This window comes from Maniola jurtina, chromosome 5, assembly GCF_905333055.1.
Source record: "Maniola jurtina chromosome 5, ilManJurt1.1, whole genome shotgun sequence".
In the NCBI taxonomy this organism is placed as follows: Eukaryota; Metazoa; Arthropoda; class Insecta; order Lepidoptera; family Nymphalidae; genus Maniola; species Maniola jurtina.
The window spans coordinates 12583834-12599680 of record NC_060033.1 but is presented as its reverse complement, the minus strand read 5'-3'; the positions used below and the strand labels follow the sequence as shown (position 1 = coordinate 12599680).

General features: G+C 36.7%; 2 protein-coding genes and 2 long non-coding RNA genes across 4 annotated transcripts in view; 2 read left to right on the top strand and 2 right to left on the bottom strand.

Annotated features, from left to right (window-relative positions):
- Positions 1–7524, bottom strand: part of LOC123865563 (protein tyrosine phosphatase domain-containing protein 1-like) — a 22302-nt gene extending 14778 nt beyond the window's left edge. Inside the window, exons 1-2 of the mRNA XM_045906662.1 lie at positions 7370–7524; positions 131–313 (exon numbers count right to left, since the gene is read on the bottom strand). Coding sequence (XP_045762618.1) covers positions 131–313; positions 7370–7524 — 338 coding nt within the window. The remainder of the gene's footprint in view (positions 1–130; positions 314–7369) is intronic.
- LOC123865566 overlaps positions 1–14371 on the top strand; it is a 24817-nt gene extending 10446 nt beyond the window's left edge. The window contains exon 3 of the long non-coding RNA XR_006795993.1: positions 14238–14371. This is a non-coding gene — a long non-coding RNA (uncharacterized LOC123865566). The remainder of the gene's footprint in view (positions 1–14237) is intronic.
- LOC123865565 overlaps positions 1–15847 on the top strand; it is a 417170-nt gene that overhangs the window by 69635 nt on the left and 331688 nt on the right. The window lies entirely within an intron of this gene.
- On the bottom strand, positions 11093–15847 carry LOC123865559. Its single transcript, XM_045906655.1, has 4 exons — positions 15674–15847; positions 13626–13688; positions 12775–12930; positions 11093–12176 (listed from the first exon to the last, which is right to left on the bottom strand). The coding sequence occupies exons 1-4, from the start codon at positions 15675–15677 to the stop codon at positions 12076–12078; spliced, it is 324 nt and encodes a 107-aa protein (XP_045762611.1). The 5' UTR covers positions 15678–15847; the 3' UTR covers positions 11093–12075.

Here is a 15847-nt window from a genome sequence, read left to right as displayed (position 1 = left end):
CCGTGATGTGGCTGCTCGTACTGGCAGCGGGAGCCTCCACAGAACAGCGCACATTGCAGGGCAGCGGGTGTGCTAATGCGAACCCCACTGTAGGCTATAGTATACAGTGCTGAAGAAAGCAGGTTCTTACCAATCAGAGTAAAGCCCCTGTATAGCAGAGTTGCCGTGATGTGGCTGCTCGTACTGGCAGCGGGAGCCGCCACAGAACAGCGCACATTGCAGGCCAGCAGGTGTGCTGATGCGAACCCTTTCACTAAGGGCACTGTAGATCGCTGAAGGAGGCCGGTTGATTCGACGACGTGATTCGCGGCTCCTGGAAGACAGAAAGTAAATTTTGACACATAGAATTTTTTTCTGGTGAGTTTTGAAGGCCTTCCTGAGCCAATGGTGGTTATTAGTGACAGACTTCCTTTTCCGTATGGGGAGGTATGGGGTTAAAAGCGAGTAAATTACACTTGTCAAGCCTACGCGGCTAATGTGGGCATGACGTGCAGGGTAGGTGGCGATAATTATCCCGACTACTACATAAAATAATAGACAGGTCACGATTATACATTAGGGAATTAAAAATTAAAACTCAGCCGGAACGACATTATTCAGAATGGATATATAGAGATGTAAAGAAGTAATGAATTGGCGCAGGTGTCTACAGAACCATCAGTGCGCGTTTAATAGATGTTTAATTTATACGTTGCTTTGGATGCTAGAGATATCTTATTATTATTGTAGCGTGACATTTCATCCGCCTGGATTTAGATGTGTTCAATAAATCTCGTTTCTAGGAACCATTTTTCTACCTAGGAACTATTTTTCCCTCCCACTTTTAATATGGGTACCTTCAAGTCAAGAGTGAATAGGCAATTTCTAGGCAAGCGCGCTCCATCTTAGGCTGCATCGTCACTTGTTAATAGGCCTGATTGCTGCCAAGCACTAGTCTACACTCTATAGTATAATTTAAAAAAAAACTATAGGAGTTATATCTATCTTAATTTGACTTCTGTGGTCGGACTTTACCTTCCTTATTTAAGTATCGAACTTTATTCGAATTGATCTATCTAATTTACAGCATGAAATAAAAAATCTTCTCATACTTAGTCTAGGAATCAACTTAGCTCAATTATGTCTTATAGTTGGGAAGAAGCATATTTAGGAAAAGGAAAATCCCGAGAGTAAATCGTATCTTGGGAAAATCATCGTTAGAATCTGTGGTTGACTCATTCATCTGTACTGATTCATCTTGCTTATCTCGAGGGAAATGCGGAAGGGTCTTAGAGCGTCATTGCATTATTACACCAAGAAAACTCCTACCATTATGTGGAAAGAGTCATGGCGCTCAGTTTAAACTACGTATGTACTACATTAAATTATTTCAAAAAGAATATTTTTTTTTCGTATTTTTTTATTTATTTATTTTAAACCTGAATTTAATAAATAATAAACTAAACAACTAAACTAAATAACTAAATATTAATTATTAAAATAATGAACCTATAAGCCTTTTTAGGGAAATATCAAAAAGGTTAGTCGACATCACAGGAGACCGAAGAGCTGGCAGCTACCTCGGACAAAGAATTAGTCTAGCCATTCAAAGGGGGAACGCTGCCAGTATCTTCGGAACCTTGCCTAAAGGGACTTCCTTTAATAATTTATTTTAGTTATTATATTATATTTTTTTCGTTTTTTAGATTATTATTTATTAAATTCAGGTTTAAAATAAATAAATAAATAAATAGAATAATTTATATACAAAATATATTAATAATGTAGGCATTGTACAAAAAAAGCTCTACATTGAACTAACTCTACAAGTATTTCATATAATGAGTTCGTGACGGCATTTTACTAAGTATTTAATGAGCAAATTATTTTGTGGTGTACCTACGTACGTACCTACTACGTAAATCACTTTCAATTTGTTTAAGGTCATAAATATTATGCAATTATTTAGGAAATAAAAGAAAAATGCTAAGAAATCATTCTGTGTTACACACTGTCCACTAAGTTAGCGACCCCTAAGAAGAGTTAGTTTTTTTTTTAAAGAATATTAGACATGTAAAATGACTAATATTCCCCTTTCCTCTCCAACTAAGCGTCAGGCTTGTGCTAGGAGTAGGTACGACAATAGTGCAACGGGCAGGTTTGAACCGTCGACCTTTCTGTTTTCAGTCCACTCCTTTACCGGTTGAGCTGTTGAGGTATTTATTGTGCTTATCTCACGGCGAAGGATATTATCATCAGGAGGATGTTATTAGAAAGGTATGTGTTTGAACTATTTAATAATTACCAACATCTTGTAACACACATTATGCAAATAAAGGATCATTGTTATTATTATTATAAGGAGCCACGATTTTCAGTAATGAGGGAGCGACGCAAGAAGGAAGTTTGTTTGCTTGAAGTGTTTTCAGTGGTTGAGATTTCGTTTGGTTGATGAATGGTTGGTTTGCGTTATTAGCTCTTTTGTACAACTTAGGTCAACTTACGTGTAAAGAAAATGATAACGTTGAAAATTAACGAAATTGATGCTAGATCTTCTTCGGTTTGTATCTAAAACTTTTTTGGTGGGCTTCGACATTGCAACAAGCGGGTGTTTTTTGAACTCAGTTTTAGTACTTATCATAAAAATATAGAGGCACTTAAAAGTAAGACATTTCAGATGAATACTGTTGGATAGGTATATAGTTCAATAAACTTAACTTCAGTTAAAATATGCGTGCTTTTAAAATGATATACTTGATATAGTTTACTAGTCTGTAATTATTTTCACAATCCTTACAAAACGGAAACACACTCTTAACACGTATTTTGGGAACATTTTTTTAAAATTTATTATTAACTTAAACACACTTTTCAAACAATTCTAATCAAATTAATCTCCTACATATTGATATTGTTTGCAACCTTTTATAATAATAAAAAAAAACATAGGAAAATTGTTTTTTCTAAATTAGACTTTTTTCCAGGACAAAAGTTGATTTTCAGTTGTTATCACAAAGCCTTTCTTTTTTACACTGAAAATGTACTGTGCTAATGGGGTAAAAACGTACCCATAAGCTAATGAAGCTAAACTTTTGTTTAATAAAGTAAGGTAAGCAAATTAGGTGCTGCGTATTAAGGAAAGTAAGTAGTTAGTAATTAATTATGATAGTTCAAAGGTATTATAAGTCTAATAATATTCATAATTTACGTTTTAAAAAACATAACTGTTAAGTTTTTATTTTATTGATGAGTTGTGTGTAGTTTAAAAGTTTTTAGGACTAGCCCGGACCAAACCAATAGACTTTATAAGAATTTAAATAAATAATAGTTGTAATAGAATGTAGGTATAGTTTATTTTGTGTGTTCTGTATATGTATGTGTTTGTGTATGCAATAAAGAATTCTAAAAAAAAAAATCAATTTACTGTAATTTTTTTTGATGTCGCTACTTCTACGAAGGACCAAGGACAGTAATTTAGTAATGGTCAAGCGGGGTGGTAGCTGTGTTGACAAGCTGTTACCATAGTCAACTGTTGATTTTATACCGTTTTATACGCATTAAGTAAATAGACGTGACCCATGCGTGGCATGAGAAAACCCATCCACGTTAAAAACACAACCACGTCAAAAATATGTTTACTTTGTGGACTTAAGTAAATAATACTACTTACTTAACGTTACTTAGTTTACTAACCAAGGTAATACTTGTAATACCTGAACGGTACCGGTATCCAGCTAAAATAATTAAACGGGATCAAGACCGTCAGAAATGAGCTAGGGAGGTAGGTATACGATGGAGAAAAGCAGACATCCTCTCTAATATACAGGGTGTTTGGTAATCATCACACTAATATTATAAAGGAGAAAATTTGTATGTATGTGTGTGTGTGTATGTTTGTTACTCCTTCACGCAAAAACTACTGGACGGATTTGGCTGAAATTTGGAATGGAGATAGATAATATCCAGGATTAGCACATAGGCTACTTTTTATCCCGGAAAATCAAAGAGTTCCCACGGGATTTCCAAAAACTTAAATGCACGCGGACGAAGTCGCGGGCATCATCTAGTTAGTTTATAAAGACGACACGTACCCATGCTACTTTGATCTGATAAATACAATGCTGAAGTATAATGACGAAATAAAATTATAAAAATTTCCATACAAAATTAAAAAAAAAAAAAAATTATGTCAAAGTTTTCATGACCCTAACGTAGGGCACGTTAGGGTCATGAAAACTCACTGAAATCGTTGGCCATTTTTAGATAGGCCAAGACCAACGATCTCGGTGAGTTAGGACTTAGGGCACGCTTCCAAGAATGCAGTCAAGGGCTAATTTGTATCTGTATAAATAAATAAAAAATAGTTTAACATCTTTGGTGAACCTCCTTACCAGAGCCACCATATTTTAAAGCACATTATACCTACTAGGTGCCAAAAGGTGCGTTAACTTTGCGCTAGCATAATAGATATTTGAACTCGCTACGTGCCGCACCCGTATGGCTCACACACATAAACATACGAATTTGTCTTCACTTTTTAAAATATAATTGTATGAGCTTTGCCTTTCTTAAGTTTTCATTGCCATACGTAATATTTTTTTACCAAGAGAGAATCGTTCGAAATCTAAATTGGGCAAAGACGGGGACATATTTAACTGAATGCTAGTATATTCTTTCAGGAAAAATGCTAAAAATACGAAATCCAAAAATAAACCTATAAGTCGTATTTTCAGTAAGGGTTAGCACATTAATTATACATAAGCTAGGGTGGTAAATGCCACGCATCTATTATCGTATCGCCCACTGAGCCCAAAGTATAAAATTCTGGAAAAAAGAAAATAAGTATTTATTCGTGCCTTTAATAAAATGAATGATAAATTCATATCACAGGTGCCAAAACAAGGCTTATATTACGTCTTTTTGAAAAAAAAAATGCTCTCTTAGGTATCGAATGTGAGTTATTTTTTTAAGTGGTTTAAAAGTTTCAATTTCGTTTTATATATTTATTAAACTATCATCCTACCTACAAAGGTTTCCACAGTAAAAGAAAGTTGCACTGTAAACACATACCCCTAAATAGAGCTTCCAGTGTACTGCAATACGACAAGACTTGTAGTAACATGACGTAAAGTAGGTACATGACGAGGAAATATGAAGTGGAGACGATCTTATTGGATCGGAGACGGTTGAAGTGATACAGGGCATACTAGAACGCATAGCCCCAAAGCAGAAGAAGAAATAGGTACATTATTATTATACTAGAGGATGCTCGCGACTTCGTCCGCGTGGATTTAGGTTTTTAAAGATCGCGTGGGAACTGTTTGATTTTCCGGGATAAAAAGTTGCCTATGTCAATACCAGGGACGTAAGATACCTCGGTACCAAATTTCATACAAATCGGTTACGCGGATGGGTCTTTAGGAATCCCGCGGGAACTCTTTGATTTTCCGGGATAAAAAGTAGCCTATGTCCGTCTCCGGGATATAAGCTAACCCTGTACTAAATTTCGTCAGAATCGGTTACACTGTTGGGCCGTGAAAAGGTAGCAGACAGACAGAAAGACAGATACTCTTTCACATTTATAATATTAGTATGGATTAGAAGATTGTCCATAAAAAACAATCACCGAAAATATTTAACAGGTTTTCATTTTATTTTTGCATAAATAAACCATTTCCTAATCTAACGTTAATACAATTTAGGATTACAGTGAAATATTGAGTAATTCCGGTGAAAATAAAACTACGCTGGGAAATTTTCTGGCATTGCGTGCTTCCATTTTGTAGGTCACACCTGTGGCTGCGTGACCCGCGGGTGAATATCACGCACCCTTCATCTACGCACTGGGTCAAATTAAAAGTTTACCGGACATGACGTGGAACTGAGATTACTTTCCCCGTTTTCGTGACATCGGGGAACCAATTTATTATGTAACGTTTATTTTTTAAAATCTAAATCCGTTTCGACGAAGTTGCGAGTACCTATATCGGCTAGTGAAATCACACTATCACACTTCACACTAATATTATAAAGCCGAAAGTTTGTGTATGTGTCTGTGTGTGTATGTTTGTTACTCCTTCACGCAAAAACTACTAGACGGATTTGGCTGAAAGGAATGGAGATAGATAATATCCTGGATTAGCACATAGGCTACTTTTTATCTCGGAAAATCAAAGAGTTCCAACGGGATTTCGAAAAACCTAAATCCACGCGGACGAAGTCGCGGGCATCAGCTAGTCTTTAATCATATTAGTTGCATGCATATTTCATACGTGTTCACCAATTAGGTACATAGGTAATAGAAGAATTTTATTAACTTGTATAATACTATGGTAAATAATTATATGAAAGTCCTCAGGGACTGGTCAGGGTAGATTTTATCTTTATTCTCCCCATATTTTTTAACGAGCGATTTGTAGCAATAAACTCGAGGACATTTTATATTTTGTGTTTATGACGCAATTAGGGACCGTCAAACTAAAAGACCAACGGGAAATAATAATAGTTTATTATTGCGTATTTTAAAATACCAAATAATCACTCGGTTTTTAACTTAAATAAACTTGCTTATTAGACTCGCAAGACGCACCGCTCTCTATCGTCTATACATATCTATACATATAATAAAATTGTAGAAAAGTGGGGTCTGTACAATGGAAATATATTAAAAAAAAGTAGCAGGGGTTGTTATTATATCGATGCCGAACCCGAAATTGTAATTATTATTTTTTTGTCTGTTTGTCTGTTTGTCTGTGTGTTTGTGCACGCTAATATAAGAAACGGCTTATTCGATTTAGATACGGTTTTCATTAATATATTGTAGTAAGCTTCACTTAACATTTAGTGTTTATTTCATGTCAATCGGTTCATAAATAAAAAAGTTATGTCAATTTAAAGAATCACGGCGAACATTTTTAACGTACATGCTGCCCGAAAAGTCACTATTCCACGCGAACGAAGTCGCGGGCACAGCTAGTCTAATAATATAATCCATACCTATAGTCCACGACAGGTTGAGATGGCAATTGGGGTATGAGGCGGGGCGACGCCTCGTACACCCGCGCTCGCCCGCATCGGGTTAGCGCGGAGGCTGTGCGGGTGTGCGGGGCGTTCCCTCTCCGATTGCCATTTCAACCTTTCGCGTACTGCATGCGAAACAAATGCGAAAGTGTGTCTGTCTGTCTGTCTATCTGATATCTTTTCACAGCCCATCCGTTTAACCGATTTGGATGAAAGGTACAGAGATAACTTGTACCCCAGGATCGGATACGATCTATAAACTACTTTTGTCCCGGAAAATCAAAAAGTTCCAACGGGTTTTTTAAAAGCTTGAGTCAAGTAGACCAAGTCGCGAGAATCATATACGGTACCTTATGTCTCCAGTTTTTACCTCGTCTTTCCGTTGCATCCGGTTTCAGGCGCCACTCTGCCGAAGCGTCGCCGGCAGGCCCTGGCTGCGCGTGCGCACCACAGCCTCTCCCAAAATGGACACCTTTCACTGCCCAAGTCCTCCGATGTGTCACTTTGTTGAGTGGCACCATTCATTTTATATTTTATACTGTTATCCTAAGTACCTACTTATCAATTCAGTTTCATTTTAAAGTATTTAAACTATCAATCTTTTTTCTGTTTATTTTCGTTGCGAGTTTAACTTAGTGATGTCCAGGTACTAGCATTTTTGCGCTTTGTAAAATCTCCCAAGGTAGAGTCCAAATGGCTGAGGTAAATTGTGGACCAAATAGGAATGTTTTGATAATGTTCTAGTTTGGTATTTTTTTTTTAATTAAAATAAACCTTGAACTTTTTATTAAAGGTAATATTTTCATTGTTTTTTACGCTTAAAACTGCACGTACCTATATCTAGCAGGGCGGTACGTATGCGCTGCATGTATATGGCATTTTCGGAGCATACTACTGCCGTTATTCGGATTTTTGAGTATGGGACTCTATAATAAAAAAAAAAAATATACGGTGATGATTCAAAACAAGACCTTAGATGTTGTATAGCGATCTTTATACTAGTTTATTCTTATGAAACTAGATGGCGCCGCACGAACATTAAAGCGCGATTCAGTTTTAGTACATAAAGAAGTATATAGGAATTTAATTGTAAGTTATCTGCAAACATCGTGAGGAAATCTCACATACAATTTTTGATATCGTTATCCATATTATGGAAACACGATCGATGAGTATGAAAAGTAATATATATCTATAAGTCTATGCGTATGTCATAATGTAGGAAAAGAAGCAAACAAAACGGTGTAATTTCACAATGCCCGATATAAATTACCTATAACTATAAAGTTTCACAGGAGGAACTAGAAAATTGAATAAAGGCTTCTGAATAATTGTAATTATATCGTTTTGAACGAAAATCGAAATTACGAGACACGAACTTTGGACTCAACTTTAGCACAGTTTTAGACCGTTTTGGTAGAAAACGAGTTTTGTTTTGTATCACTGAATACAAATTAGAACTCGTTTTCTACCAAAACGGTATGGATTTTTTATACGGTTTTCATCAATGGATAGCTGAATTCTACGAAAAGGTTTAAAGTGTCATTAAAGGTTTAATGTAAAATTACCAACAAGTGTAAATTAAAAATTTATAACACCCCCGACAAGTGAAGGTTACAGTAACTAGAAAAGAGCTGATAACTTTCAAACGGCTGAACCGATTTTCTTGGATTATAGCTAAGAACACTCTCGATCAAGCCACCTTTCAAACAAAAAAAACTAAATTAAAATCGGTTCATTAGTTTAGGCGCTACGGTGCCACAGACAGATACACAGATACACAGATACACAGATACACAGATACACAGATACACAGATACACAGATACACAGACACACAGACACACAGATACACAGATACACACGTCAAACTTATAACACCCCTCTTTTTGGGTCGGGGGTTAAAAAAAAGGTCTGCGAAAATACTGCTACTTGAGCGCAGAGAGCTTTTATTGACGAAAGCTGCTTAGTTATGATAATATGTAATTACTGTTAGATTATTTTTGTGTGTTAAAAACAATGTGCTGTGGATATATTTCTCTCAAATGAATATAAGAAATATAATTAGATTTCAAAGATTAACTCAAATTACCCGAAAGTAGCATTAAAAATACTACTGAATGTATTATTACTTTAGCTACCCGGGTGAAGCCGTGTCGGGTCGTTAGTCATCCAATAAAAAGTTTGAGCATTCATCAACAACAATCCGTTAATAAATAAATAAATAATATTTTATTTCAGATTATATTCTACAAAACAGTACATATACAAGTAAGTGTGTGTGTGTGTGTGTGTGTGTGTGTGTGAGTGTGAGAAATATGTTAATCCGCACTTTGCCAGCGTGGTAGACTACGGCCAAACTCATCAGCAGTCAGCCGTTAATGGGTTTGCGTATTCATTTTTATTTATGAAAATTTTCACTGAAGCGTAGGTATGAAGCGAGTTAAAAATATTCACAGCCTTTGTTCAAGCCTGTATCTTCTTCGCATCATTTGTTTCTTCAATAAATTAATTTACTTTTATGTTAACACACGTAGTTGTCCAAGTACATTTCAATATTTTAGTCACGCGATGCTACAACTTTCAAAGTCCCATAAAATGGCTTGCGGCATGCGCGAGACCGAACTCACTACTGCCAAGTCGCCAACTAAAAAGAAGGTATTGACTATACAAGCTAGGAACTAAGAAAGTTAAGGTTGGTGTATACTGTATGTACAGGAAAAATCAGTTTTTTTTATTTTTATGGTCCCGTACCTCAAAAGGAAAAACGGAACCCTTATAGGATGACTTCGTTGTCTGTCTGTCCGTCGTGTCTGTCAAGAAACCTATAGGGCACTTGCCGTTGACCTAGAATCATGAAATTTGGAAGGTATTTTATTCAGATACAAGCCCTTGACTGCAATCTCACCTGGTGGTAAGTGATGGTGGTAACCTGGTAGGGATATGGCAGTTATCATTAAACCCATACTCCTTTGATTAGTTAGATACTTACTTAATAGTAGAAAGATTGAAAGTATTTATCCCACTTTATTAAACTCTTTTACAAAGTGCTTTTGAATTTTTTTTATTCCCTACCCTTAACCTTACCACTCAAACGACAAAGCTGTTGTATAGAAAGTGATTAGTGAATAGGTACCTACCTGTGTATTTGATAAAAATTCCCATACTCTTCCAGTATAAGTTGTCCGCTTTGGACTGCATGGACACTGGCATTGCAGTCAAGTCGAATAAAAAAGATAATTTGAATCATTACCAACTTTTTCATCGACAAAAAATCCGTTTTTGTCGCACTCACAGTGTGTGAACTAGAGTGAGGGAACTCTCGGTTTGATACTGAATCGACAATATATTAGTCTATGGGTGATGTAAAATCATAGAAAAATAGGCTATTCATAGGCTAGCTAGCGTCAAATGTAGGAACATATTATACACCTGTCATTGACGTTTTATTACAAGTTTCCTCTGTCATAAACTGCGGTATAGAGCAAAGTGTAAAGAGTGTAAACCAACGTAAGAAGTACCTTTGGGTTTCATCCATAAAAGCTTCCATCCCCTTCGAGGAGTTACGGTTAGCTCACCACTATCTAGACTGCATTATTAAACCACGGTGAGCTCGCAGTCAGTGTGAACATCGATAACAAGTGTAAATTGAAAATTTATAACACCCCCGACAAGTGAAGGTTACAGTAACTAGAAAAGAGCTGATAACTTTCAAACGGCTGAACCGATTTTCTTGGACTGTAGCCAAGAACACTCTCGATCAAGCCACCTTTTGAACAAAAAAAAAAAACTAAATTAAAATCGGTTCATTAGTTTTAGGAGCTACGATGCCACAGACAGATACACAGATATATACGTCAAACTTATAACACCAAGAGGGGTTAAAAAGGATAGTACCAACCGTTTCTTATCAACGACCTACATTATATACCACTGGTGTAGACCTGCCTTACCATTTAGGGTGTTCACCCTTTGCGAACGATATGATTTTATTCGAAGCTGGTAATGAGCGGCCTTGGCTCATTCTACTTGATACGTGCAATTATATATTACTGTGGTTATGCGATGATAATAACTGGACTCAAAAACAGATCTGCTATAGATACTTATTTATTATCTTTAACTGATAAAGTTTATTCATGTTTATATGAATAATTAGTTAATTGTGTTTAAATTAAATGAAATACATAGTTAAATTTAACACCTTGTACCCATATAAAGATAATACTTAACTATTATTATAAAAATCTTATAATCTTTTAATACTATATTAAAATCGTAGATATCTAGAAACGACACGGTAAAATTTAATTTTAAACATACTTTCGCAATCATTTAATTCAACTTAATTATTATTAGACGATAGCCTTTTGACTTTTGCTTATTATAAAAGATAATTACAATGCGCGTCACGAAAGTAGGTATTGGATTATCTACGTTTTAAGATCAGGATGCACGAGATGACCTGGGCTATGCCACGTAAAATTATGCGCTTATAAATAAAAAACTGAGGAGCCGGTGAACATAGTGCTACAATTACACTTCATTTTTGAGGAGCTGCCGAACAAAACGGTGTGATTACAATCCTGATCTTTTTTTGTTAAATCCGGGCGTTTTCGCCCACTGGATACGAACAAATCTGAACTCATATCCAAGCAAAACAGCTTGAAATTGTTCTAAGTTCGTGATTTTCGATCAAAACGATGCAATCCCGGTAAAGTTTTAACAGCTTTCATTCACTTTTTTGCTCCTCAAAAATTTATTTCGTGCAATTACCCCGTTTTGTTCGCGTAGCGTTTTCGAGCACAGCTCCTCAGACAATTTTCAACTTAAGTGACGAGAACTGTAAATAAGGACTGATATAGTGCCCGGCAAACAACTTGGGCATTGACGTGATTGGCTGGCAAATGGCGGGCGCACGCGATTGGTTGATTAGTCGCCGCGAGTCCACGCGATTAGTTGATACGTCGACTTTCGCTTCCCGGATTCGCCAACTTTCTCCAACTCCGCTGCTTCAGGTCCAAGTTATTTGCCGGGTACTATATTATAGTAGTTAAGACTTGTAGTTAGATAATGTCTAAGCTCGGGTGCACGCCAATCTCTCGGTGGCGGGATCGAGCTTGCACACCTCGAATGGACTGCACTTTTCGTTAGCGCAGTATACTCCTGCGCCACCGGCTGCAATGAAATATTTGTTTTGGTAATGAAATAAGTAGTTACCTACCTAATACAGTCAAACGCACAAGTACACAAAAATAAAAACTATAAGTAATTCGGTTGCATCATTTGGAGTGGATGAAAAGGCGTACTATATTCGTTGCCTCGAGGGGATTGGGTGCTATACCTACCTACCTATATGGTAATACTTTAATTTTGTGCTTAGCAAGGAACTCCCCCCCAATAATGATGAGTTCCCAACGGGTAACACCAAAACGAGTAACAGTGTGAAGGTGGCTCGATGGTTATTTTCGTGTACGTCACTGATCTTTCCCTGGAGGACGTAGAATATACACTATACGTTACCCAGTTATTCAATAACCCAGATTTCTTGCTGGTTCTCCTAGCTGCTAGCATTTAGGAGTGCGCACCCAGGCCAGGTGAAGAAACTCTAACAGTTCTATTTTAAGGTAGCATTCGAATCTTAGACAGTTGTCTAGAAGCGCGATAAAGCGGGTAGCGCTTTTTACAAACCTTTAACCGCTTTTGGTCTTCAGTTTCTGTCTTCTATTAAAACTATGGTAATACTCTGTTGCCGATACAAAAGTATGAAACTTACTCTGATGCTTATGCTCGCCGGTGTAAGCGGCGACATCGACACAGGACTTGGTGTGGCAGGCGTTGGGACAGCACTGCTTGCCGTGACTGCAGTTGAAGGTCTGCTGGCATTTAGGAGTACACCCGTGCACCTTCGAAGCCAGGGGACAGTTGCCCACTGGAATTGGAAATATTTTTTAGTAACTAGTAACTGTATCTATAGATCCTGGATAGGCCTTCACAAACGCAGCTTTCTTTTTTTTACCCGACTAAGGCAAAGCCGAAAGGAAAAGTTATGAGTTTATTTTAAACTAGCTGATACCCGCGACTTCGTTCGCGTGGATGTAGGTTTTTTAAAATTCCCGTGGGAACTCTTTGATTTTCCGGGATAAAAAGTAGCCTATGTGCTAATCCAGGGTATAATCTATCTCCATTCTAAATTTCAGCCCAATCCGTCCAGTAGTTTTTGCGTGAAGGAGTAACAAACATACACACACACACACGTACAAACTTTCTCCTTTATAATATTAGTGTGATTAAGTTCACAAAAAAAAATTCACAAGTAAGATGAAGTAGAGATTGTGGCATACCTACCTAAGAGATTAATAAGTTATACTTAGGGCCGGCGCACATATGGCGAAGCGCAGCGCAGAGCATTTTTCACATTCAAAATATTATCGACATTGTCCTCATTGAAATAATATCTAAAATCAATTGTGCATCCGTGCGGATACTCGCGCATCCGCGCGCAGTCCCGCGCGTGCTCGCGCATTCTCTGGTAGAAATTCGCGTCGCGATTAGAAAATTTCGCGGGCATGCTCTGCGTTGCGCTCCGCCGCGCTCCGCCGTATGTGCGCCGGCCCTTATACTTACCAGCCTCAGTATAGCTGATGATGAAGAAAACAGCGAATATGCTCAACATTATCGTCATGGATCCTGTAAAAAAGCATCATTCGCATGCTTATTAAAATTTTAAAATCGGTCAAATGCGAGTCAGACTTTATACACGAAGGGTTCCGTACCATAATGCAAGAACACTTTTTTTGTACGGCGGTTACTTTGAAATTTTAATTATTTTTTGTTATAGCGGCAAAAGTTCATATTCTGTAAACATTCAACTCTATTACCTATTACGATTCATGAGATAGAGCCCGCTGACAGACAGATGGGTACGAAATAATCATGAAACGTGAAAAACTGATGTTTTTCACCTTTCGTGATTATTATCATACTAGCCGATGCCCGCGACTTCGCCCGCGTGGATTAAGGTTTTTCGAAATCCCGTGGGAACTCTTTGATTTTCCGGGTTAAAAAGTAGCCTATGTGCTAATCCTGGATATTACCTATCTTCATTCCAAATTTCAGCTAAATCCGTCCAGTAGTTTTTGCGTGAAGGAGTAACAAACATACACGCACACACACACACACACATACAAACTTTCGCCTTTATAATATTAGTGTGATAGTGTGATTAATTGAGAACAGATAAGAACCTGCCACGTTATGAAAGGGTATCTACCTCCTTAGGCAATTTATTTTCTATGCACTTTGACCGCAACAACTATTTTACGACATGACCTTATTTGCTACGCGGTGGACATGACGAATCTTCTCAAGTGGATAAAGGGAACCAATAACATGACTACAATATGACGATAATAATATAATGGTGGTATATAATGCCATTTTTATTAGCTCGATAGTCGCGGGTCGAGAAAAAAATGTGCGTTTGTTCGTAAGTTTAAGAACCTATAATATGTTGTATCTTAGTAAGCTTGGGTACTAAATTCTGATGTAATTTCCGATCTGAATCCGAAAAAAATACGACTTTTAGTCTTATTTCTGTTATTTTGAGACTTAAATCTCTTAAATTATGTAGAAACAATACTCACTAGTATCTAATTAAAGCGTACAAGATATCAAAATCCAAGTAGGAGTTGTCTTACCTAATAATAGCGAGCGAAGATATAGCACAGTTCTATGTCGCAGTAAAATGGCATAAAACGGGAGCTGTATGTCTCGCAGCGAAATGCCATAACCCTAGGGATATCGCCAACTCCCGGGAGATGTTGAAACGACCATTTCACTAAACAAATCTAGTGATATCATAGAATACTGAGCGTAATTTAGTGACTAATGAAACTTCTGATAATATTAAGATAATTTTACCCAATAAAACCTAAGTGCCCGGCTGAGGCCATGACTATACATATATGTAGAGTATTAGAAGTTAGGTTAGGTTGAATTAAAATATAAATGTTCATTGTTGACTTAGGTTCTATTGGGTAATATTATCATTATCAATTAAGTGTTTCACTAGACTAGAAGCGAAATCTAATGATCCCGACCCCATGCAGTCTTATCTTTTCCTACCCATAGAGTATTGTCGTGAGAAAGAAAGTCGGTCAGTTGGGTCGCTCGTTACATTTCATAAACTATGTTCAGTATTTTACAATATCACTGGATTTGTTTAGTGAAATGCTCTAATTGAGTTGTTTAACATCTCCCGGGAGTTAGCCATATCCCTAAGTGATATGGCCAACTCCCGGATTATACCCTTTCATTACGACATATATTTTGTTATATTTATTAGAGTTTCACTTTAAAGTTTCGATTCCCTACCCTCATTACGACTCATTTTGCTTTGTAATAAGTAGGTACGGAATTTCATTTTTTTTGGGCAAGCATTATTTAAAAACCCCAGTCCATACCATTCGTAATTACTCAAAATAAGCTGCTGTAACAGACGGTTTAATTGAGTTTTTTGTATAGAACCCTAAAAATGAGCTAAAACTGGCCAACTTTTTTTATTAACTTAGATACATAAGTAGTTATCATGTGCGAAATATTCTAACCATATAATTTTCATAAACTTACTCGAGTAATTACCTAACGAAATAACGTCTATAATTTAAACTTACCCATATTTAAATTTATTAATTTTTTAGAACTTGCCACTCAAGCACTTTAGATGATTGACGTCGCAATACTGATATGCTTGATAGAATGATAGGTCTATAGTACGATTGTGCTTGCCCAATTTCGGTACCCATATAATATACCACAGCGTAAAAAACATACAGAGAGACGATAAC

Bases quoted from the DNA above. Each gene is read 5' to 3' on its own strand.
- LOC123865559 (XM_045906655.1), bottom strand. The intron at 12,931-13,625 runs GTAAGTATAAGG...TTCCAATTCCAG, and splicing joins CATCAGCTATACTGAGGCTG to TGGGCAACTGTCCCCTGGCT. The intron at 12,177-12,774 runs GTAAGTTTCATA...ATTTCATTGCAG, and splicing joins CGGCGAGCATAAGCATCAGA to CCGGTGGCGCAGGAGTATAC.